Here is a 23,309-nt window from a genome sequence, read left to right on the forward strand (position 1 = left end):
GCTGCGGGGGGGATGGAGCTCCGGGGCTGGGATGGGGATCCGGGGGTGATGGAGCTCCGGAGGTGTGATGGTGCTCCTGGGGTGATGGAGCTCTGGGAGGGGGTTGGGGCTCCGGAGCTGGGATGGAGCTCCGGGGCTGGGATGGGGCTCTGGAGATGTCATTTTGCTCCAGGGCAGTGGTGGAGTTCCAAGGATGGTGATGGTGCTCCGGGGATGTGACGGAGCTCCAGGGCAGTGATGGTGCTCCGGGGATGATGGAGCTCCAGGAAGTGATGGTGCTCCGGGAATGTGATGGAGTTCCAGGGCCGTGATGAAGTTCCAGGGTGCTGATGGAGCCCTGGGGCAGTGTTGGAGCTCTAGGGATGTAAGAGAGCTCCGGAGGTGTGATGGAACCCTGAGGCAGTGATGTTGCTCCAAGATGGTGAATAAGTTCTGGGACAGTGATGTAGCCCCAGGGCTGTGATGGAGCTCCAGAGTGGTGATGGAGCTCTGGGGATGTGGTGGAGTTCCAGGATGGTGATGGAGCTCTGGGGCTGTAATGGGGCTCCAGGGTGGTGATGGGGTTCCAGGTGATGATGGAGCCCTGGGGCAGTGATGGAGGTCCGTGGGGGCCCCCCAGGTCCCTGGTACCCTCACGCCATGTCTGTGACCACGGTGCCGCCTGACACATGGGTCTGTCCAGGCAGGCAGTGCTGTTGCTGGGCAGGTCAGCAGGCAGTGCCCACGGTCAGCACTCCTCGTCGGCGATGTCCAGGATGCTGCCCAGCAGCGCAGTGAAGGTGGGGCGCTCCTCGGCCTTCTGCTGGGCAAGAAGGAGTGATGGAGCCCATGTCCACCCTAGCTGCCCCCTGGGAGCCCCATTGCCCCACCGGGGTGGCTGGAGGGGGTCTGGGGGGGTGAGATCCACTCACCTCGTGCCAGCAGCTGTACATGATGGCATAGACTCGCTCCGAGGCCGCCTGTGGCCGGTACAGGCGCAGCCCTTGGATGACGTGCTCTGTTGTTTCGCTGTTGTTAAACCTCTCGTAAGGCATCTTTCCCAGGGAGTAAACTTCCCACATCAGAACGCCTGTTGGAGGGAATGGCAGGGAGAGCTCATGGCCTGGAAGCACCTGTGCCCCAACCTGGTTTGCAGAGGGGTTCACTGTAGTTGGAGTGCTCTTCCTGACCTCCAAATCATTAATGCTGTGCTCTTACCAAAGGACCAGACATCAGACTTGCTGCTGAACTTGCTGTACAGAAGCACTTCGGGAGGTGACCACCTCACTGGAAACTTTGACCCCATGGAGCTTGTGTACTCATCATCTAGAACGTACCTGCAGAAGATAAATGGGTCAGAGTGCCTGTCTTGGCTTTCACATTTCACTTCACCATGCAACCCACCAAGCCTGAAAGGAAAGGAGTGGGCAGCTCTGAGTGACCAGGGGTTGGACTCATTGTGGGTTTCAGTAGGCAAAAATTTCCCTTAGCAAATGAATATGTGTTAGTTAAGACTGGGGAAGGGATAGTGTGGCACAGAAGCACAGCAAAGTGGTGATGTGGAGAGAAAGCTGCAGCCAGGAAAGGAAAGAAGATGCAAAGAGAAGGGGGAAAGGGTCTGGGGAAGTAAGAAAGGGATCATGGAAAATGGAGAGGCAGAAGGTTGAGCTGGGCAGATGAAATGGAAAGACAGGAGAAGACAATAGGAAAGCAGAGCTAAAGGATGGTGAGAACAAAGACTAAAGTGTAGAATTGACTGAAGGAGGAGATGGGGGATTGAGACAGAAAAATGACACAGACATGTCTACCAGACCTGGAAAGACCAAAATCTGACACTTTCACAATTCCTTGGTCATTCACCAAACAGTTTCGAGCAGCCTGTGGATGGAGAGATGGAGGCAGTTACTCCTACCTGCTATTGCCTCTCCTACCCCCTGTACCAGCTGAACTTAATCTCATGCCCACCTACTTAACACTTCACCTCACTTTGTCTTTTAAGTTCACCTGGATGGGGCAAGCTACAAAGTCCTCAGCAAAGAGAGCAAAAGCCCTCCAAGCATCCTCTTTATCCGTGGAGGGGTGATTTCCCTGGTGGTATTTTGACTGAACAGAGCAGCATCAGGAGATCAGGAATGGCAGGATGGCAAATTGGCAATGCCAGCCCAAAGCCTGAAAAACTGCAAGCTCAGCTTTCCATGGGGGTCAAGAGGAGGTCACTCCATGACTGAGCCAGTGATAGTGCCTGTGCTGCTGAACACAAACCCTGCCCCAGCCATGATGCATTTCCTGTCTCCTGGAAAACTACCTAGTCCTGCTCTTTCTGCAGTGTCTAACTCCCTGCAGAGAAGGAATTGCAGAGCATTCCACCCATGGGTGTGCAGGGAAGCTTAGAGGGATGTTCTGCAGAGGAGGGTGCAGAGCTGCCTCTCATTGATGAACTAGACCCTGTCTAGGATATGTGGCTGTTGCTGAGCTGGACATGTGTCCTTCAGCCACAGCCTTACCAGGTCTCGGTGCAGGAACTGCTTGGATTCCAGGTACTCCATAGCTTCACAGACATCCTTGCACATCTCCAGCAGCTCAGTGGGCTGGAACCGCTGCCGGGTTTCCCTCAGGAAGTTCAGAAGGCAGCCATTGGCCATGTACTCAGTGATGATGAAGATGGGACGCTGCTTAGTGCAGACACCATAGAGCTGCACCAGCTTCTCATGAGACAGGTTCCTGTGTTGGGGACAAGGGCAATTCTGAGCATCTAGAAGGCCAAGCAACAAAAGGAGCACCTGTGAATAAAGAGAGTTTTGAAGGGAAGGTGTTCCAGGCCCAGCTGACAGTAGAAGAACTCACCAAGGAATCAGAAAAGTCAGTGGGTTCTTGGATGCATTTTGCAGAGTGTGGGACTGCCCAAGACTGTCCCTTCCCACCACCCAGGAGTGCAGCCATCCTGACAAGGTGTACCCAGCACTGACCTGCACTGTGCTCACTACTTACATCATGACTTTGGCTTCGTCTATGAACTCGTCCTCTGACATGGAACCCTCTCTGATCATCTTGATGGCAACATTGTACTGGCCTCTCCATTTTCCGTATTTCACCACGCCAAACTGCCCCGTCCCGAGTTCCTTCAGGAAGGTCAGGTCCTTGGGGTCAATCTCCCATGACCCTAGGGTAGAGAGTGTGAGCATTATGTAGGTGCAGGTGACCTCCCTGCATGGGGCTTCCAGTCATCTGATCTAGTACACCCAAGAAAAGCTCACAAGCAGTTGCTGCCTGAAAAACTATCCGCAAAAAAATCCACAAAATCTGAGACCTGTCCCTCCAGGGGATGGGGAGCAAGGTAGATTGTGGAGTGTCTTGGTCAGTACTGTCACCAGAGGGCAAGGGAGTGTAGGGAAGTGATTCCTGGGAAGGCTCTGAGCCCTACTGCCATGGGACAGCCTGGATCCCAATCCAGGAGAGTTGCTGCCAGTAGAGACAGACCCTGCAACCAGGGAACTGTAAAGTAGCTCAGGCTGGCTTACCATAGCCAAGGCCAGCTGTGGAAGGAGCACTTTTCTGGTGCTGAGACACAGGGTACTTCAGTCTGGATATGAGCCCTGAAAAACAAAGATGGGGATTGCCACACTATACTTGCCTGCCATATTCCAGCAGGAACACGAACCTCCTGCCTTCAGTGCAGGAAGGTGAGGGTACCATGGTGTCAGTCAAACCACTGCTGCCTTCACTCTGCCTTGCAGACACTGACCTGCAGAGTTGTGCTGGTGGTATGTGATAAGCTCTGGGATGCTGTTGAACAGGTGCTTTTCTGCCAGGTAATACTGGTTCTGGGGGGTGCAGCATACGACGTAATGGCGGATCGTACCTTGGGGGTCTCTGGAGAGAGTGCAGGGGGTCAGTGGTGTGGGGAGGACAGGCAGAGGATGAGGGGTGCGTGGGGGGGACCCTCTGAGGGAGGAACAGGCTGCTGTTAGATCTACTTACACAGAGGACTTGGCATAGACGGAGACAGTGTATTTCCCTGTCTTGCTGGTAGAGTCTCGGACTATGAAGCCCCCTTCCTTACCCTAAAACACAAGGGGGAAAGGGCACTGGGTGGTTGCTGGGAGATGTGAATGTAACAGGCAAGACTTGAAGTGAGTGAAGATGACAGCACGACTGGAAGAAGGTGCAGTGATTCAGAAGAGTCCTACTTCCAGTCCCTGCCTCTGGGGCCACCTCCTGAAGTGGCTGCCTGGAGGAGGTCACGTTGGGATAGAAAAATTTCTTGAGGCTGTTGAGGCAACACTCCCCTCCCAGCACAAGCCAGGGTTGGTCCCATGCTGGAAAAAATGTGAGAACAGCCCACAGAGGGCTGGTGTGTAGAACAGACCCAGCCTCAGGAAGCAACGCTTACCTCTTGTTTCAGCAGTTGCTCTGCTTGGCTCCGTGTGATATTCTTTGAGTACCACCTGGAACAGGGACACAGCCATCAGGGAAATCCCCGCAGCCACCACTGTCTCCAGCCCAGTCTGACCCTGGACCAGCCAGAACAAGTGGTGCAGAGAGCACCACAGGGTTGCCATGGGGCTGGAGGCTCCCAAAGGGTGTGCAGGAGGGAGAGCAACCCAGCCAGGGTTAACAGAACTGAATGGAAAACTGAATGGAAAAAGGCTCCAACCAAGTGCAACTCGCCAGGTCCCTGTGCCTTCTCTTACTCAAAGATCTCCAGGGAATTGCTGGCTTCAGTGACATAGTTGCTGGGGATATATCCTTCCCTCCTGCAGGAGAAAAGGAGCTGGTTACCCACTGATGGAGGATGCCAGGGGTAAGGGGTGTTCCTGTCCTAGGAGGCTGAGTAGAAATGGGCTCAAAAACCTTGGTGCAAACCCACCTGCGTTCATGTGTGGGGAGGGCTGATACCCAGCCTGCTGCAGCCTCCCTCACGAAGGGGTGTGTTTGCCCACCAGTGCCCGAGGACAGGCACCACTGCAGAGTGAGTGCCATGGGCAATGGGAGCTCTTACCCGTTCTTGTCACGAGCTTTCCACCAGGGCTGGTGGTTCTCCTCCAGGATGAAGTACTCCTCGCCCTTCTGCAGCTGCAGGTCCTGTGCATTCATCGGCTGGTAGTTGTAGAGGGCCACCACCTTCTTCATCTCACCCGCTGTGCTGGGGGCTGGCTCACGAGGCAGAGGCTTCATCATCATCTTCCCACAGAGAGGGAGAGCATGGGACATGGTGAGACTGAGACACACCAGGGGAGACCCTTCCCAGGCCTAGCAGGGCAATGGTCTCAGGCCAGGTCAGTGCAGTGTTTGTCTCAGCTCTCACTTGTCTCCACCAGGAGACCAAAATCCTCCTGCAGCACCTTTTATCACAACATTTCTCCATGTCATCACAAAAGACAAGTGTTTTCTCCCTACCTTATCCTTAACCTGTGACTCTTTCAGCCTACATCAGGGCTTTATCCTCCCAGCTCCTCCAGGGAACCTCAGGGTTGAGATCATGACTTTCCTACAGGTCTTTGAGGTCCATCCCCTGTTTCAAGCTCCTTCTCCCTTAGGACACCACCTTGACATCCCTCCCCAAAGCAGAGTCCTGGCCTGTACATCCCTGAGCAGTCACTGAACATGTTGGCTTTTCCCAGGCAGACCTTTTCTCAAATATCCTGGAGCCAACCCACATGCTGGCGCTGGCCCTTACCTGGTCCTCCTCAGGAGTTGGGGGAAGAGGTTTCTTTGTCTTGCGATGTGACCGCCCAGCCTTTAAACCTTCAGAACAGAGGGAGGGACTAAGGTGAGAAGAGATCCCCAGTGCTGCACTGTGGTGGTCCCTGAGGCAGTGGGAGGGTGCCCAGTGTCTTACTGCCATTCCTGCTCTCCAGAATCTGGCAGCCCATGGCATTCTTGGCAGTCTGGGAGCAGCACAGGTACTGGCCATCGATCCAGAAGCAGGGGTGATACTTCTGAACGAGGTCGCTGTTGTACCGAATCACTGTGGCAGAGGAGGAAAGATGTGTGTGACACAGGGATATGTCCCCAGCCTTGTGCAGAGAGCTCTCTGCTCACTGAGTGCAGACAGTCAGCCCTATTAAATCATTCCACCCTCAGCTGTGCTACTGACACAGTCCTCTGTGGCCCTGCTATTCAGGTTTCCCTCTGTTACCCTCATTTCAGAGCTGTGGCTGTAAAATCCCCAATGCCACAAAGCCTCCAGCTCAGGAAGGGCCAGGCTCACCTCTCAGATTTGATCAAAGCTCTTGAGCAGCTCTGCAAAGGAAATCTGGCTGTGACTGGCCCTCCTGGCAGCTGAAAGATCCAGCAACCCCCAAGGCTGCTGAGGCCCATGGTTCACAGCTCTTTTGAGCCCCTTTTTTCTCTCCAGAAGTGGTGAGGAAGGCCAGTGCTGTGCCTGGATTGTCCATGGGGAGAGGTGGGCAATGCTATCATCCCCTGCCTGCTTGGAGACTTCCCTTGCTGGGAGACCACTCTCTTGCCAGGCAGGGACCAAACAGCTTCTCTCCAGTCTAGAGGGACAACTGGATGTGCCTAAACACTGCCACAGCACAGGGCTGGCCCACAGCAGCTCCATGGGGTGCAGAGAGCCCCTTTTCTGGATGAGGACATCCCAGCAGCAAATGAGCAGCATTTTCTCTCCCGTTTTCCCTGTGGATTTTACACTGACTTCAGCTGCCACAACAACCCTCCTCCCATAGCAGGGAAGTGGGGAGAGGGCTGGCTGCCTGTCAGGGCAGAGCAGCAGGGCTCTTGTGAGATAAGTGACTTCCCTGTTATCAGCGTGCTCTTCTTCCGCCTCGCTGGAGCCAACTTCCCTGTGTCAGTTCAGGCAGCTAATCTCACCCCACCAGCACAAAGCCACAAAAAAATACACACACACATCCCCCAAGACACGCATACAGGCAGCTCCAGCAGATTTTGGCTGACCCAAGCCCCTTGGCAGCACTGCTTCAACACACTCTCAGCTTGGCAAGGTAGCACCAACACAGCTGAGCATTAGCTCAGCACCTCTGAGCAAGGCTTAGGATGTGTTGGGAAGGATGCTCCCTGGCTCCAAGCAGACTTGTCCATGTTTCCTAAACCACTGGGCACTCAACCCTCACCTTGCAAGGCAGTACACCTGTGTGGCCACATCTGCTGTTTCCTCTTGCCCTCAATAATTTCTGAGCAGGTTTGTGAGAGGGCAAGAAGCCCCAGCTGAGGTAGCTGTGGTGCTGCAGAAGTCAGGGGTTGGCAGAGGCGAGTGTCCACCCCCCCAGCAGGAGTAGCTCCTTCCTCCACAGACATGGGAATACATATCCATGAGCCAGCAAGCCCCTGGAAGTGTGGTGCTCTGGGTCAGCCTTTGTTTGCCTTCCAAGTGAGCTGCAGAGCCCACAGACTCACCGCTCTTCAGCTGATGGATCCAGCGCTTCCGCAACTCCTCCGTCGGGGAGAAGATGTAGAGGGGCCCCTCGTCATATACCACCTGCAGGACCACACACTTCAGTACTCCAGTTGAAGGGCTCACGTGGGCTGCTGAGACTCGTGGTCACCCTCAGCAGCCACTGCAGAGCAAGCCCGTGCTGGTATCTGCCAGCTCCACACGGTGCTCAGGGGACCGTGACAAAGAGGTTATAAATAAGCCCCCTCCCCCGAGACTTTCCACTTCCTTCTCTGACTTTCAGTGTGCTGGGGGCCATACTGGGTGCCAGCAGGGGCAGGCAGCTGGGCTGGGGGCTGAGTGGGCAGCTGGCAGACAGCATGCCTCTAGGGGACTGAGAGAAGCAGGACAGAGCTCAGAAGCAGGTTTCCATCTAAGCAGCCCTCTTAAACAGAGCTGCCTCAGGCTCAGAGAGGCTCACCTGGCTGCCCTATGCAGTGTGGATAGCAGCAGGGTGTCCCCAAACAGCTGAGTGACACCTGGCACTGGGGCAGTGATGCCATGTTTGACCCCAGGTCCCTCTGGGGTCCTCATAACCCCCTGCATGGCCCAGGAAAGGGATACAGTGAGGACTCACCTGGAAGGGGTAGGGGAACCGTTCGATGATTGAGATCTGCTCCATGTTGCTGTAGTCCTCTCCTTTCCTCTGGAAGAGGCAGAGATGGACACTGGCATCCTCTGCTCAGCTGCTGGCATGTCCCCTGGGACCCACAGCCTTTGGTGTCCCCTGCTCTGTATCAAGCCTTACCCCGGAAATGGTATGGGCAGAGCCCCCCATGCCAAGAGGGCTGTTCCCCACTACCACCATCCCAAGGAAGGGTAGCCCTCCCTATTGCCCCAGTGAGGGGACAGGAGGACAGATGCAGGAACCCTGGGACTCTCCTCACCAGGACCTGCCGCTCGGGCGGAGGATTGTTTTCAGGTGCCACCATCTCCACGCAGGTGATCTTCTCAATGTCCACAGAGCCCTTCTTACTGCCCCGGCGCTGTGAGAAACAGGCTTGGTTCGAATGGTCACCAAGGGGGAGACCTGGAGACATTCAAACCAACCCCTGTCCCCCTCCAACCACCCCTTGTGCCAGGTGCTGGCGAGGGACAGCTGGAGATCCCCGGACACTGCCATGGCACAGCCCCTGTGGCTGCAGACTCACCCCCCGCTCAAAGTCATACTCGTAGTAGGACAGCTTGCTCTCTGTCAGCAGGAACAGGCGCTTCTTGAAGTTGAGGGGAGAAGTTTTCTTTTTCTGCTGCGAGCGCTTCAGGAAGATGCTCTCCAGGAGGACACTGGCCATGTCAACCCCCCAGCCTTCTCTGTGCTGTGCTCACCAGGTTGCTGTGGGCAAGACAACGCTGACAGGGCACTTGCTCAGCCTAAAACCTCACTCAGATGCACTCTCCTCCCTGCCCAAAGGGTGGGCAGGGGATCCTGGGACCCCCACGGTGGGGGAACCAGCCGCAGAGGTGTGGGGACAGGTCAGTGTGGGTCACTTGTGATGTGACCTCTCCTCGCCCCTCTCCCACACCAGGCTGCAAACTGAGCCACCACCCGGATAACTTCTGCTCCTGCTGGATGCTGAAGATGCCCCCAGGATGTGCAGAGGGACAGAAAACTGGAGAAGGAGGGATAGGGAGAAGCTGTGAGCAGCATATCCCCGGGGAGGAGCGCAGAGCCCGAGCAGTGACACCCCGCAGGCGCCTCCTCCCCTCCAACACTGCATGTGCACTTGCGTGGGCCATTTCCTCCTGCCACTCTGTGCTGGGGACGTGCTGACTTGGCAGTGCACAAGGGGTGGTCACGGGAGGCCAGTCCCTAAAAACATTGTGGGCAGGTGCTGGCCCTGAATAGTCACAGTGCTGTGCTGTCAAGAGCATGGAGTAGCCCTAAAGTTATCCTTCTTCTCTGTGTCCATGGACCCTGCAGGAGTGCAGGGACAATGCTCAACCCCCTTTCCTTCCCTGTGAGCAGCACTTGCTGGAGGCCAGGCTTCAAGAGCTGCCTCTGGCCAGCAGACAGAGGGGCCAAATCCTCCCCTAGCCCTCCTCAGTGAAGTTGTCCTGAGCCTCTTCAGGGAAGGCTGGGGCAGGAAAGGGCTCAGATGCGAACCCTGCATCCCACTGCTGCCCCGCTTCCCACTGCTGCCTTGCCTTCAGGGGTTGGAAATCATCCCAGCCCCACTCTCACTCTGCTCCTCCATGCTGTATCCAGGAGCTGTGACAGCCAGAAGGTTCCAGCACCCCCCAGAGCTCGGAGGCTGTAGCTGTGGGCTGTAACCAACACCTGATTTCAGTCTGGACCTAATGGAGAGCTGATGAGTGAACTGCGTGGAGCCACTTCTGAACTGTGATCCCCTTGAGCCCTGCTCCATGTCTCCTGCCATGACCACCTACACTCCCTGCTTCCCCTTCACCTACACTTTGTTCCCTTTTTTCTCCTGCAAACTCAGCTTTGGAGGGCAAACTGGGAGAAGTTGTTTTTCTGCCCTGGTCCCCACAGCCTGTCTCCTCTGGGGGAGGCTCAGAGATGCGCCAGAGTCAGGGCTTCAGCCCCCCACTCCCGAGCTGTATAGCCCACCCACTCACTCCATGCAGGAGACAGGCATCAGCACACTCACAGCAGGGATCAGGTTGGGATCAGAGATGCCAGAATTCTGTCTCACTCATGTCTCTCCAGGGGCAGGAGCAGGGGCATCCCCCACATCTGCTGGCAATGCCCAGACCCTCCCAGCACAGGCCCTGCTGCTGCAGCACTGACCCTGCCCACTGTCCCGAGAGAGGCTGGGGACAAGCAGGGCTCCCCCCTCCCAGGATTCCCTCTTCCTTCCCTCTTCCCTTCCCTGTGGTGCTTACAGCTCAGGCCTTTCCAGCTTGTTTAAGTTGTCAAAAACCCTCAATTTGCTTTTTTTTAAATTTAAAATAAAAAAATTAGTTATCAGAGTCTTTTAGGAAAAGCAGCAGTGTTTGAGAGCTGATCGAGGCCTTAAGGAGGAGGGACCTGGGGTCCCTGCTGGGAACAGGACAGGGGGGTGGGGTGGCTGCTGACCCCTAGACTGCTGGTGGGGTGGTGGGGGAGCCCAGAGTGACCCCAGTACCCCCCGGTAGCCCCATGCTTCAGTTTCCCTACAAAATGTGGCTGCTGGTCCTGCCTCCCAAGAGCAGGAGGGCTCCCACTGCCCTTCCCAGCATGACACAGGGGCTCAGAGTGGTCCTGGGCTCCAGCCCATGCCGGCTGCAGTGCTGGGTCTCTGGAGTTTTACCTGCAGCTGCAGCAGCTGGATCACCACCAGCAGTGCCAGGCAGGTGGGACACGTCCCCACTGTGTCCTCTGGGATGGCACCAGAGAGGACAGGACAGTATCTCAGAGGGCTGTTCTGCCCCACCATGGCACACTAGCTCTGTCCCCAGCACAGCCTCCCTGTCCCCAGCACCGCCACCAGACCCACTCTGTCCCTGCCTGTCTTTTGGGGCGGTGGGTGTCCCATGGGACTCACCCCCGCAGCCATCACTGCTGTGCTGTGACACCAGAGGTGTTGAGTGGGTGGCTGGAAACACATCCTGTGCCGCCCCCCCCCAGCTAATGTGACTTCCTGCCACACTCACACCTTGGCCAAGCGTGCTCTGAGACCACCCCCAGCCTAGCACACACTGCTGGCCCTGGATGCTGTGTCCCACCATGGTCCTGGGGCCATCTGTGCACAGGCAGGCTCTGGCCATTGCCCCATTCTTGCCACTGGTGAGAGGGGGGTTGGCAGAGGGCTGGCATGCTCAGGACACCAGGGAAGGGTGACAGGGTGTCTGGGAAGGACAAACTTCACAGCCCCCATGTTTCAGGTGGAGCCCAGAGGGTGTCAAAGCTGATGGGTGGGAGGGACAGAGGAGGAAACCTCCCGCATGGGAGAGACTGGTGAGCAAATGCAGAGCTGCACCCCAGCAGCACCCACTGCACAAGGCACAGGCAGGGAATGGGCAGAGACACTGTCAGCACCCCAGCCCGCTGCTCTGGAGCACCCCTGGGGTTGCTGACACCCATGTGTCCCCCTGCTCCAGAGCACCCCACAGCCCCTAGCACCCCCAGAGCACCTCACCTCCCTGCCCTGCTGCACCTCTGACCAGATGCTGCCTGCTCGGAGCTGGTCAGGCCATGGGGACAAGGCTGAGCCTTCCCAGCTTGGCACCATGTGCCCTGTGCCTGGCACAGCTCTCCCACCCCCAGCGCCGTGAGGAGGCTGGAAGAGGTGCGAGGCTACCGGGATGGGCCACATGGAGCCTCCCGCTGCCGTGGCTGCCCCATGGCCACACCAACAGGGCACCATCACCCCGGTGCTCCCACCATGCCCCAGCCACACTCACCAGCCCTCCGGGGTCGGTGCCGCCGCTGCCCCGCGCCCACCACGGCGGGTGCGCGTTGGGGTGGCTGTGGCGGGAGCGGGGAGGGACGGCGGGGCCGCACGCAGGGAGGAAGGACGGGGCCGGCCAACCCCACCCTTTCGGTTCCCCTTTTTCTGGTTTGTGACTCAAAGGCAGCAGCTGTGTTTCCTCCTGCAGCAGCCGCGCCATTGCCGTGGGGCCACCGGGCATGGCCAGTGCCCGCCCAGGCACGGCTGTCCTGTGGCTGTCCTTGGGCTGCCCGGCCCTGCGTTGTCCCAAAGCGGGTTCTTTCACGTGGTTTGTGCAGGGGCCCATCCCCACACACAGAGATGTTTGGTTTATTTGCAGTTCTGAGCAGATTTGCTGCGTGGTAAATCCACAAAGGTGGCACAGCGCCTTCCAAACCTTTTCACTGTTCATACATTTTAGCAAACAAAGGTGTTAGTGCTCATTGGCTACCGGTTACATCGTTCTCTTCTTAATATCCGTTAATGATCAATTCATATGTTAACTAGTCCACATGGTCAGTCTTTCTCTTCTTTTGGGCTGGTGGTCAGGATCTCTTCCTGCGGAATTACGTGTTACCCAGTTGGAGCTAATTCAGCACAGTTGCTGAGTTGGCTTTATTAGTTTCTTCCTTATCCTGGGAGTTCTGTCAAATGTCCTCGTGGCTCATAAATCCTGCATTCTGTGTGCCCACCATCAGTGGTACACCCTTCTCTCCAAGCTCTGTCAACCTCGCCCTAGGCCTCAGATCACAGAAGTGTGTCAAGCCCTCAACCTTGGCAACTCTGCCAACACATCATTTATCTCTGTAACACCCCGACATCGCTTGCATCCCACAGATCCCAGGGACCCCCGCCCCGGTCACCCCTGTCACCCTGCCCAGCTACGGACCCACATCTCAATCTTCCCCAACACCCCCCATGGCCACGGACCCCCACCCAGTCACCCCAGTCACCCCCAGACCCCCAAAGCTGCCGCCCTGCTCTCCTCCCACCCGCAGGGGGCGCGCAAATCTGTGCCCGCCTCTCTATGGTACTCCTCCCCTTTCCCACCCGTTTCCGCTTCCGATCGGGCCTTCTCTCCCGGCCGCCGCCGCCGCCGCCAAGATGGTGAGTGCGGGGCCGGGCTGGCCTCCATCCGCCGCCATCCGCCCCGGTCCGGGCTCCATCCGCCCCGCGGGGTGCGGGTCCGGTGGACAGGCTCGGGATGGCGGAGCGGGGTGGTCCGGAGGGGTGGGGAGGGGTGGGGTGGGGCAGGGCGGGTGCGGGCCCCGGAGTGGGACGTGTCTTGTGTCCCGTCCTGTCCCGTGCCCTGTGCCCTGTGCAGTGTGTCCCGTCCCGTGTGCTCCGTCCCGTGTGTCCCGTCCCGTGTGCTCCGTCCCGTGTGTCCCGTCCCGTGTGCTCCGTCCCGTGTGCTCCGTCCCGTGTGCTCCGTCCCGTGTGCCTCGTCCCGTGTGCCTCGTCCCGTGTGCCTCGTCCCGTGTGTCCCGTCCCGTGTGTCCCGTCCCGTGTGTCCCGTCCCGTGTGTCCCGTCCCGTGTGCCCCGTCCCGTGTGCCCCGTCCCGTGTGCCCCGTCCCGTGTGCCCCGTCCCGTGTGCCCCGTCCCGTGTGTCCCGTCCCGTGCCGCGTGTCCCGTGCCGTCCCGCGCCGCTGACCGAGCTCTCCCCGCCCCGCCAGGTGAACGTGCCGAAGACGCGCCGGACCTACTGCAAGAAGTGCGGGAAGCACCAGCCGCACAAGGTCACGCAGTACAAGAAGGGGAAGGACTCGCTGTACGCGCAGGGTATGGACGGGCTCGGTGCCGGGGTCAGCCTCGCACGGGGGGCGCGGAAACGGGTCTGTGGCGGGGAGAGGAACAGCGCGACCTGAAGGCCGCGGAACTAAAGCAGTAAGACAAAGGGAAAAAAACTTAATGATGTGTCCAAACCAGTTTCGGGCCCAGCTGCCCGCCCCAGAGGGAGGGCCCTGCCTGAGCACGGGCCGCAGTTTGGTGTGCTGGACATTCAAATAGAGGCGAGAGAAAGTGAAACAACGGCAGCTCAGCCATTGGTGATGTGGGTGCAAATATCACCTGAAGAAAATGTATGAATATGCTCTTGGTTTTGCCCTTTTGAGTGCTGGCTTTGAGGATTTACCAGCCAGCCCCTCGACCTCGTGTGTCCGTTGGCTTTGCACAGCCAGGGAAGGGTTCCACTTCTGGGGACATCACAAGAGTGGTGGTTGTGGGCTGAGCACGGGGCTGCTGGAGGGGAGGCCACTGGTCCTGGTGGGTTGTGCAGGGGCAGGCTGGGCTCTAAATCTGCCGGGCTTTAGGAAGCACCAGCTGTGCTTGCAGCATGTCCTGAGCTGTTGGCTGACAGAGCCATCTCCTCCCACAGGGAAGAGGCGCTACGATCGGAAGCAGAGTGGTTATGGGGGCCAGACAAAGCCCATCTTCCGTAAAAAGGTGAGTGAGTGGGTGAGTGCTGCTCTTGGGACAGGGATGGGAAACCTCCCTGGCAGCCCAGGTTCTTGGCTGGAGGAGGATTCGTGGGGCTCTGCTGAGGATGTGTTGGGGCAGCCCCATGCTGGCAGTGCAAGCTCCTCCTCCACAGCACAGACTCATGGAGTGGTTTGGGTTGGAGGGGACCTTAAAGCCCATCTCATTCTGCCCCCTGCCATGGGCAGGGACAGCTTCCACTAGCCCAGGTTGCTCCAAGCCCCATCCAACCTGGCCTTGGACACTTCCAGGGATGGGGCAGCCACAGCTTCCCTGGGCAACCTGTGTCAGGGCCTGCCCACCCTCACAGCCAAGAATTTATTCCTAAAATTCAATCTAAACCTACTGTCTGTCTGTGTGAAGCCACTCCCCCTTGTCCTGTCACTCCATGCCCTTGTAAATAGTCCCTCTCCATCCTGTAGGGTCCCTTCAGGTACCTGGCTCATCTTGCTGTCCTGACTCACGGAGATGCTCCTTCATTTGCAGGGTGTCTCATGCTGTGTTGGCAGAGCAGATTCTGCAGGGAGCCTTGATACTGCAGGGGAGTGGGGACTTGTTGGGAGAGATACTTGCAGTGGAAGGAGTGTTTTCTTCATTGCTTGCCCAAGGGGGGGTATGGCAAAGAGAAAGGAGCTGCTGCTTGCTTTCCTAATGTTGGAAGTGTCAGTAATTTATCACTGAAACTTCTGCTGCGTTTGTGAGACTGCCTTCACTGACAAGGGGATGGCAGCCAAGGAGTGCAGCTCCTGGGGGTGCTGCAGAACAGCATCTCCTTCCCACAGCCTGCTGTCTCCTGGGAAATCCGTATTGCTGAGCCAGGGAATGAGCCCTGCTGTGCTGGGCCCTTCCTGACAGTCCCAGAGCAGCAGTGGAAGGGCAGCAGTACATTTGGTAACAGGTGAGCTACAGAAACCTGCTGCTGTCATCCTTCCTCTTCAGTGTGGATGCCTGGGGCTGCAGTCCTACAGCTCGTTTTCCCTCACTGCATCTGTGAACCTCCTGCCAGGGAGACGAGAAAGGGCAAAACCTGTGATATTTGCAGCAGGGAAGCAAAATCCAATGTGTTGATACGTTATCTTGTGTGAACTGTTTCGTTATGCTCATAGAGATGCTTGGCTTGTTGCTGGAAAACCCTGATATCCTCCTGGAAATGTACAGGAACTCTTCCAGCAGGAAGGGAAAAATGAGGCAGCAGGTTTTCCAAGCTGACTGTGTGCCTGGAAGGGGGGACACCTCACAGAGAGAATTTCTGCAGGCAGGGTGCACCAAGCAGCTGCACTGCTGGCACTCTGCACCTGTACATTGCCATCCCCATTTCTGTTTTTTCCCAGTCAGCATTGTATGGATGATAGGCTAAGGTTTTTAGCTGATGGTAGCAGCCCTGTCTAGTTGCTACAGCACCCTCACAGCTTTAGATTCTTCTCACTGCAGTCTTCCAGGTTTCATCCAGCTCTGAGGAGCTGCAGGTCTGCAATAAGCCTGTTGTGTCAATGCTCCTTCCAGAGTTTCTCAGTCATTTTGCTTCCAGGTATTTCTTCTGCCCAGTTTTCTACTGGACTTCTCCCAGGCACTGTAGGTCTGTTCTCCCACACTGTAACAGGTGTTCCTTAGTGCCTTCACTGTCAGACTTTTCCAGCCCTGCTGATCTCTACAAGGACCAGCCTTTCCCCACTGAATGCTTTTGCCAGTGCCCTTTTTTGTGAATATAAAGGTCTGTTACACTGTACTGAGCCTTAAAGTGCCCCCTTGTTTTCCATGGAGGGAGCCTGTGTTGGTTTCTCTCTTTAAGAGAACAAACGAACCTTCAGGACTGCAGGTAAGAAGCTTTTCCTGAGAGCAGCACTTTGTCTGCCTGGGGACATTTGGTTCATTGATACTCTGCTCCTCCTCCCAGGCCAAGACCACCAAGAAGATTGTGCTGAGGCTGGAGTGTGTGGAGCCCAACTGCAGGTCCAAGAGGATGCTGGCAATTAAGAGGTGCAAGCACTTTGAACTGGGAGGAGACAAGAAGAGAAAGGTAGGTTTGTGTGCCATGAGTGGCTGAGAAAGGATGGCAGTACTCAGTGGTGAATAAACTCACTGCATCTTTTGCTTCTTACAGGGCCAGGTGATCCAGTTCTAAGCAACATCCCACTCATCATCACGGACCATATTAAAGTATTTAGAGTGAGCCATTGCTTATGTGTTTTCTCGTGTTGGTGGGGTGGGAGTGTATGACAGCATAGAAGGAAAGTGTTTGTAGAATTGCTTTGAAACCTGAAGGTTCTTGAAAAATCCCTGACAATGGCTGGGATCTCCTTACTGTGTTACCTTGCAAGAGGTGTTTTGGAATGGCTCTGGTGGGTATTTGCACCGGTGACTTCTCTGTGAAAACTGTGCTGTTGCTTCCCCCCAGGCTTGTTTATGACCTCTCATGGTAGAAGGTGAAAAGGGCCTGCTCTCAAATCCTGCAGCTTGTTTCACCAAAGCAGTTCACATCTCTGCAATAGTGGTTTCACTTCAATGCTGTGGTGAATTTGAATTGCTGGTACACAAAGCAATGACTGATAAAAAAGCAGCAGAGGTGTCTGAGTTAGGGCTTCTCCCTCTCCCAGCCCTTGCCTGTTGCTGCACCCACCAGTGGTTTCACCACAGTGGGGACCAGAATAACCTGCACTCCCCTGAACAGCCACTTGGCTGGAGGCCCCTTTTTACAAACAGGGAACAAAGGAGCACCATTAGGCAGTCCTTAATTAGGTAATTAGGCAGGTACCATGAGGTGCTGTTGTGGCTCAGAGAGGTGAGGGACAGCTCCATGCACATTGTGTGACAGGCCTCCACTGCCTTCCCTGTGCCTGTTGGCTCCTCTTAGCATTTTCCTTGAAGGAAAAAGGCCAAATGCAGCACTGAAGTTTCAAATGGGCATAACCAGGAGCACGGCAGGTTGCAGGACAGCCTTCCCTTGTACAGGATAATCCCTGTGAAGCAGCAGCTCCCTGTGAGTAGAAGTCTGCTGTTAGCAGGTGCTAGGAATGCCTGTTGTGAAAATGGAGGTGGAGGATGGAGAAAAGCCTCTTCAGACCTCCATAGTGACTGAGATACTCAGTTACTCAGCTGTAACAGAATCTGTATTTTTCCTTATTCAGTATTTGCTGATGTGATGGGCATTTTCAAACTTCTGTAGGCAGCAGTGGCTTTGGCCTGTGGGATGGACTGTACAGCTGCATCATGTCAGCTTCACTGAGTGGTCTTTCATAAAAACTTCTGTCACTGGAACAAACTGGCCTGTTTTCTAAAACCTGATTTAATTCAGATACCATACTGTCCTCCAGCACAAGATAAAGCTTAGCCTTTTAAAGGGACTTTTAATCAAAGTGCTTCATCACAGAAGAACAGTCAAGAAATCCTGATTGTGTGGTGGTGAGAACAGCTGTACATGATGGTTGCATAAGTGATGGTCCATCTCCTGTCTCAGAAGGACCTGTGTCATTCAAAGGCTGCTGCCAGCAGTGGGAAGCAAGTACACAGGTATTTCTGTAAAGCAGCTCACTGAGGAAGGGAATTCTAGTGGCCACATGAAGTGACAGCCACTGGTGAGAGGAAGATTCCCGGGGTGAGGAGAAATCCTCAAAAGCTGAGTCCTAAGGCATGCTACTTTAATCCTATTATACTAAGCAGGCAGCTGTCAAGAAAGTTGCTAAGTGCAATGATTTAGGCCAATCCCTGAGTTGTCAGAAAGTAGGTGTCTATGCTTTGAAGTGTTCTGTTTGTTTAGTTGGGTAGAAGCAGCTTCTCTTGGACTGTGTGCCCTGGTCTAGAAAGAGAGCAAGGTGGCCAGAGTGTTTTCCCTGTTGTCCCTGCAGTGCTCATGGTGAGCTGTAAGGTGTTGCATGTGTATCCTTTGCCTGTCCTTGCTTGGTAGTGTCAGTGGGCATGAACAGGAGTTGCTGCCCTGCTGGAGTCATTCTGGCCCCTTGGAGAAGGAGCTGGGTGAAATGCCAGAGAAAATGGGTAAACAATAGAGCAGTGCCCCTTTCTCTGTTCCTGTTGGTGAGTGATGGGTATTTGTCACGTTAAGCTGGAGGTTCAAATAATGAACATCTGAGAAGAGAACAAAGGCACCTGCTTGGATGAAGGAGATGGGCTTCCTGCCACAAGATGTTGCACAAGGAGTTCAGAGTCTAAGGCTTATGAAAAGATTGTGCCTGCTATAGTGCCATGACTTTGAGCAGCACAGTGCCTGTGGGGTTCACCTCCACGCTCAGGGACGAGATCCAGCTGTAAATGCCCCAGTCCCTGCTGGCTGGCAGGACCTGCTGCACGGAGCACGTTGGGTTGCAGGCCAGCCCATTGCCCAGGAAGGTGAGGGAGAAGGTGAAGTTCTGGGGTCCCCCAATCTCCTGCTGGTTCAGCACTGCCACAGCGTAGGCTCGGCCAGACAGAGGCCGCTCCCACAGCTCAAAGTTCTTGTCCTGCCAAGGAGAAAACAAACCCGGGGCTTAGGTCAGTAGAGGCTGGAGTGATGGTCTTCATGTCTGTGTTCTGGCAGGCTTTAGGAATAAACAGGTTCACTGGGCTCCTGTTCCCAAGCCCTGGGCACCTCCATCCCCTCTGTGTCTCCTTTCTGAGGGGCTGGCTGGCTGGCTGTGTCCCACACTGCACCCCCAGCCTGGTCCCACTGTACCTTGAGGATCTGGTATCCCTGCTTGCCCAGCACATCCTGGTTGATGGCAATCACCTCCTTGTTCTGGAGCAGACACTTGGCCTCGGGACTGATGTGCCGCAGGTCGTTGGACATGAAGAGAGGAGCTGCCATGATGGCCCACATGGCCATCTGAGTCACTGACTGGTCCCAGCTCAGCCCGAAGTTTCCAATCACCAGCTGTGACAGGAAAACAAAAAATGCCCAGTAATGCTTCCTGCTGAGCAGAAACTGGGCCACCAACCCAAGCACTGGGAAATGACAGGATGCTGAGGGTGGGCCCCCTCTGGGGCCTGGCTAGATAGGCTGAGTGCCAGTAGGACCAGCAAGCAGGGAAAAACAAGCCATGACTAGTGTGGCAATTTAGGATGAGCCACCAGTGGAAGTAAAGGCAGCTCCTTAAGTGGCAAGGGAGTGTTTAAGTTATTCCTTCCTTGCAATGCTGGCTCGCAGGAGTTTTCCCACCTGGTGGGACATGAGCACTTTGGATTCTGTCCCCCAGTGCCACACCTGTGTTTTGAACTGGTGCTGCTTGTGGAGGCTGCATTACATAAAGATGGTGCTTCCTTTGTACTGTCTGTAGCTGCAGTTCTCTTCCCCCTTCCAGCCAGGACCCTCTCATCAAGATCCTGATTACAGGGTCCCATCAGACCCCTTCCCCTCAGTGTTTCTCTTGCAGTTCTCCCTTCCCATCCTTCTCAGCCTACAGCTGAGGGAAAGTTTTTTTTGCTGATGTTTCAAGAGGGGTGGGTGTTGCTGTACTTGCCATGTCAGGATCATTCCAGCCCCCTGGCCCAGCTATCTTCACAATGCTGTCCTGGTGAAGTGCTGTCCATTCCAAGATACTCTTAATGCTGTTCCAGGAATCATAGACATCATAGTAGTTCCTCCAGTGATTGCAGTACTGTTTGACCTCAGTGTAATTGGGCTGCCAAAGCAATGAGTGTGATTAGCCAGAGTGCTTGGTTGTACAACAACAAGAGTGTAAACAAGGCTAGAGGGACCAGGGGTAATCTGGGGGAGAATTAGGATCACACCTTCCATCACCAGCTATCAGGATGATCTCTAGTGCATGTTGATTCTCTAGGAAGCTTTGTACCCAGTGACTCCAGTCTGCCATGATCCAACACTATTGCTTCCCTTGGGACAACAGTTGTGGCCACCAGCTCTGTTAGAAGACTCCTTTCAGCACAATTTTACTGAGGGTGTGACAGGACCAATGGAACTGAACTGTAATATCCCAGTAATTACTGCCATTTCTTGGGTTTACACCCTGTGGTGAGTAATGCATTTAATTCCAGTGGGAGGGAATGGCACCATCCTGTCATGATGGCACAGCTGTAGGTGGAGGGGAACGTGTGGGTCACAGACCCTGGCTGGCAGAAATCTATCACTGAACAATGTGGAGGATGTCACAAAGCATCTCTCCTGGTCCCCAGAGGTGCCTGTAAGGCTGAGTCTGCAGCACTCTGTGTCCAGGAGTAACACTGAGGCTGTGTGTCTGCACTGCCAATGGTTTGCTGCTTAGTTCCTTGGAGACAGAAAACAGATGGATGCTGCTGTGTTTTCTTGGCATGCTCCAGCTGGGCTGTGCCTTTATGCTGCAGGATTCTACTGAATCTGTTTCAGCAGAGCAATGACTCACCTCAGGTGTATAGTTCAGGGCTCTAAAGGAAAAAGTATTTTCCCTCCATCTTACAGCCTTGTTCTCTGTCTGAACAGAATTTCTCAGGATGCTGTTTTGCAGTCTTTAATTGTTTTTCTGTTCTTCCCACTTTCAGCCCCAGGATAAGCCCAGAGAAACAGTTCTTACCTGCTGCACAGGCCTCAAGTAGAAAGGCCACTCACAGGCATATACAATGCTCCTTCCAGTCTTGTTCAGGGCCAGAGACATCCGCCTGTAACCTACAGGGAGAGGACAGACTGAGGTTACACAACCTCCTTGGTCACACAGCAGAACTAATCCAATGTCACAGGTTCAGGTTTCAGTTCAGCTCTCGCAAAATCAAGGCTGAACACATTCTGGTGGCTGGGACACCACAGGGAGGACAGGGGAGCTTAGTGTGCAGTCTCCTGCCTCCCAAGGACAGGTGAGCTGCTTCACACCTTTGCTTTGGAAGGGAAGGCTTATTGCTCCAAGACTGCTGATCCCTTTGTACATACAGCCATGGGAAGAGGTTGAAAGCTTTACGGTATGGCATTTTTTCCTCTAGATACCCAAGAAATCCAAGTCAGTATGTATCAAGCAGAGCAGCTTTGCTGGGTAATGTTGCAGGAGTGTGTTCTCGTGAGGCACTTGTGCCATATGGACTGGGCAGGAACACAAAAGCACTAGTTTTTCTGTCCTTGTCCCCAGACAGCCTTGTTAAGTCCCTTTTAATTGGCAGAGAGGGAGTGAAAAGTTGCTGTCTCCTCTGGAACTGCTTCAGTGCAACTGGATTGTATCTGGGTTACACATATGATCCAACAGAAGCTTTCAGCTCAGCTGTCACTCAGGGTGCTAGCTGTGCTCCTGTCTGTGGCAGTTGGCATATGCCCCACCATCTGCCTTCGATGGCATTGTCACTGGGGCAGGTTCTCCCTGCCAGGCAGGGACAGGACTTCGTGCAGGACTCCTGCTGCCAAACACTATGGTGCTGACTGTGCCAGCAGCCAGAGCCCAGGCAAGGGAGAAGTGCCTTCCTAGTTATAGTGTTCTTCCCACAAATCCGCTCCTGTGGCACTGGGATTTGCTTGTGCTTCCAAAGAATCTGTAGCCAAACCCCCTCAGCACAGAGAGCTACTGAGCCTTGCCAGCTGCTGCCTTGCCAGCCCATGTGCAAATAACTTCTGAAGTGATACTGACACTGGTGTGCTTTAAAATGAAAACCCCAGTAGGATTATTGTGCCATAATTCCCTTCATTTTCATCTGTTAAAAGCCCTCATAGCTGCCCTTTTCATGGCTGACATGGCCTGTACTTGCTTCAGGCTGATGCACATTGACACAGCCTCACTACAGGGATTAAGGGTTAAGTGTGTGAAACACTGAGCTCTCCAGTAAAGGCACTGCAGGACGGCAAAGTCTCTGCTGCTGTGTTAAGAGCTGAGGAGCAGCCTGCACAGCCATCCCCCACAGCACAAGCTGATGTGTCTGTGCTCTACATGATCCAGGCTCTGCTGTGAGAAAGGTCCTTTCCCAAGCTGTGCTTGAAAGAGAGATCCAGGAGACTGAGCAGGTAAAAACTCTCAGGCCACCAGGGAACAGAGCCTCAGACTTGCTTTTGTAAGCAAATCCCTTAAATGAGTATGCTCAGGGAAAAGCAACTCCCAGGAGCTCCACACTGGGCCTGAGATTGCTGCTGTCCGCAGAACATTCCCACCCATGGGAATGGCTCCTCAATTCCATGCCTACCTTCTGCCAGCAGCTCCAGTGAACCACAGTTGCAGCCATCAAACTTGAGCAGGTCCACGCCCCAGGAGGCGAACGTCTGGGCATCCAGGTCGTAGTGGTCGTAGCTGCCAGGGAAGCCAGCACAGGTCCTGTTCCCAGCATCGCTGTAGATCCCCAGCTTCAGGCCCTTGGAGTGCACCTGCGCTTGCAGACAGGGAGAGACCCGGGGATGGGGCAGGTGGGGGCAGAGCGGGGCCGGTACGGTAAGAAATCAGGCATTGGAATGGCCTGCCCAGAGAGGTGGTGGATTCACCATCCCTGGAGGTTTTTAAACTGAGATTGGCCGTGGCACTGACTGCCAAGGGACTGGAGTTGGACCAAGGGTTGGACTTGATGATCTCGGAGGTCTTTTCCGACCCAATCGATTCTATGATTTTATGAAAACCCCACCCGGCCGCCCCTGCCCTCCCTGCTCCCACACGGCTGTGGCACTCACGTAGTCTGCCAGCCTGCGGATCCCGCCGGGGAAGCGCTCCGGGTCCGCCCGCAGCCGCCCGCGCTCGTCGCGCGTCGGGGCCATCCAGCAGTCGTCGATGCAGAGGAACTCGTAGCCGACATCCCGCCAGCCCTCGGCCGCCATCCTGTCCGCCATCTCCACGAACAGCTGCTCGCTGCGAACGGCCGGGAAACAGAGCGGGGACGTGGCAGCCCCATCGCCACCACCGGCACAGCGGCCGGTTCGGGGCAGCGCGGGGAGGGAGCGCCCGGCCCTGCCCGCCCGCGCCGCCGGCCCTCCCCGGGGCACCCCCGCCCGGTACCTGACGCAGCGGCGCGGGTCGCTGCGGCAGTCGGTGGCGCAGAGGAAGCGCTCCCAGTGCAGCCAGCCCATGGGCGGTGTCCGCGCCAGCCCGTTGTCCAGCGCCATCGCCGCCGCCACCGCGGCCGCCGCCACCGCGACCCAGCGCAGCGACATCGCCATTGCCATCGCCCCGCCGGTGCGCTCTGACGGACAGAC

General features: G+C 55.6%; 3 protein-coding genes across 3 annotated transcripts; 1 reads left to right on the forward strand and 2 right to left on the reverse strand.

The window, feature by feature from the left end:
• Nucleotides 1-22: 22 nt before the first annotated feature.
• On the reverse strand, nucleotides 23-13,283 carry BTK (Bruton tyrosine kinase). The gene is made up of 19 exons (XM_071569373.1): nucleotides 11,741-13,283; nucleotides 8,545-8,726; nucleotides 8,281-8,379; nucleotides 7,971-8,039; nucleotides 7,357-7,438; nucleotides 5,819-5,947; nucleotides 5,657-5,724; nucleotides 4,979-5,160; nucleotides 4,671-4,733; nucleotides 4,370-4,424; nucleotides 3,958-4,040; nucleotides 3,722-3,849; nucleotides 3,498-3,572; nucleotides 2,968-3,139; nucleotides 2,484-2,700; nucleotides 1,793-1,857; nucleotides 1,198-1,316; nucleotides 912-1,069; nucleotides 23-799 (listed from the first exon to the last, which is right to left on the reverse strand). The coding sequence occupies exons 2-19, from the start codon at nucleotides 8,683-8,685 to the stop codon at nucleotides 728-730; spliced, it is 1,977 nt and encodes a 658-aa protein (XP_071425474.1). The 5' UTR covers nucleotides 8,686-8,726; nucleotides 11,741-13,283; the 3' UTR covers nucleotides 23-727.
• RPL36A (ribosomal protein L36a) lies at nucleotides 12,748-16,412 on the forward strand. Its single transcript, XM_071569379.1, has 5 exons — nucleotides 12,748-12,873; nucleotides 13,441-13,546; nucleotides 14,142-14,209; nucleotides 16,137-16,259; nucleotides 16,344-16,412. Exons 1-5 carry the CDS (start codon nucleotides 12,871-12,873, stop codon nucleotides 16,362-16,364), a joined length of 321 nt encoding a protein of 106 aa, XP_071425480.1. The 5' UTR covers nucleotides 12,748-12,870; the 3' UTR covers nucleotides 16,365-16,412.
• Nucleotides 16,413-17,279: 867 nt separating this feature from the next.
• Nucleotides 17,280-23,290, reverse strand: GLA (galactosidase alpha). Its single transcript, XM_071569374.1, has 7 exons — nucleotides 23,113-23,290; nucleotides 22,791-22,965; nucleotides 22,316-22,493; nucleotides 20,737-20,828; nucleotides 19,690-19,851; nucleotides 18,906-19,103; nucleotides 17,280-18,693 (listed from the first exon to the last, which is right to left on the reverse strand). The coding sequence occupies exons 1-7, from the start codon at nucleotides 23,277-23,279 to the stop codon at nucleotides 18,430-18,432; spliced, it is 1,236 nt and encodes a 411-aa protein (XP_071425475.1). The 5' UTR covers nucleotides 23,280-23,290; the 3' UTR covers nucleotides 17,280-18,429.
• Nucleotides 23,291-23,309: the final 19 nt, after the last annotated feature.

Source organism: Pithys albifrons, chromosome 14 (assembly GCF_047495875.1).
Source record: "Pithys albifrons albifrons isolate INPA30051 chromosome 14, PitAlb_v1, whole genome shotgun sequence".
Taxonomy (NCBI): domain Eukaryota; kingdom Metazoa; phylum Chordata; class Aves; order Passeriformes; family Thamnophilidae; genus Pithys; species Pithys albifrons.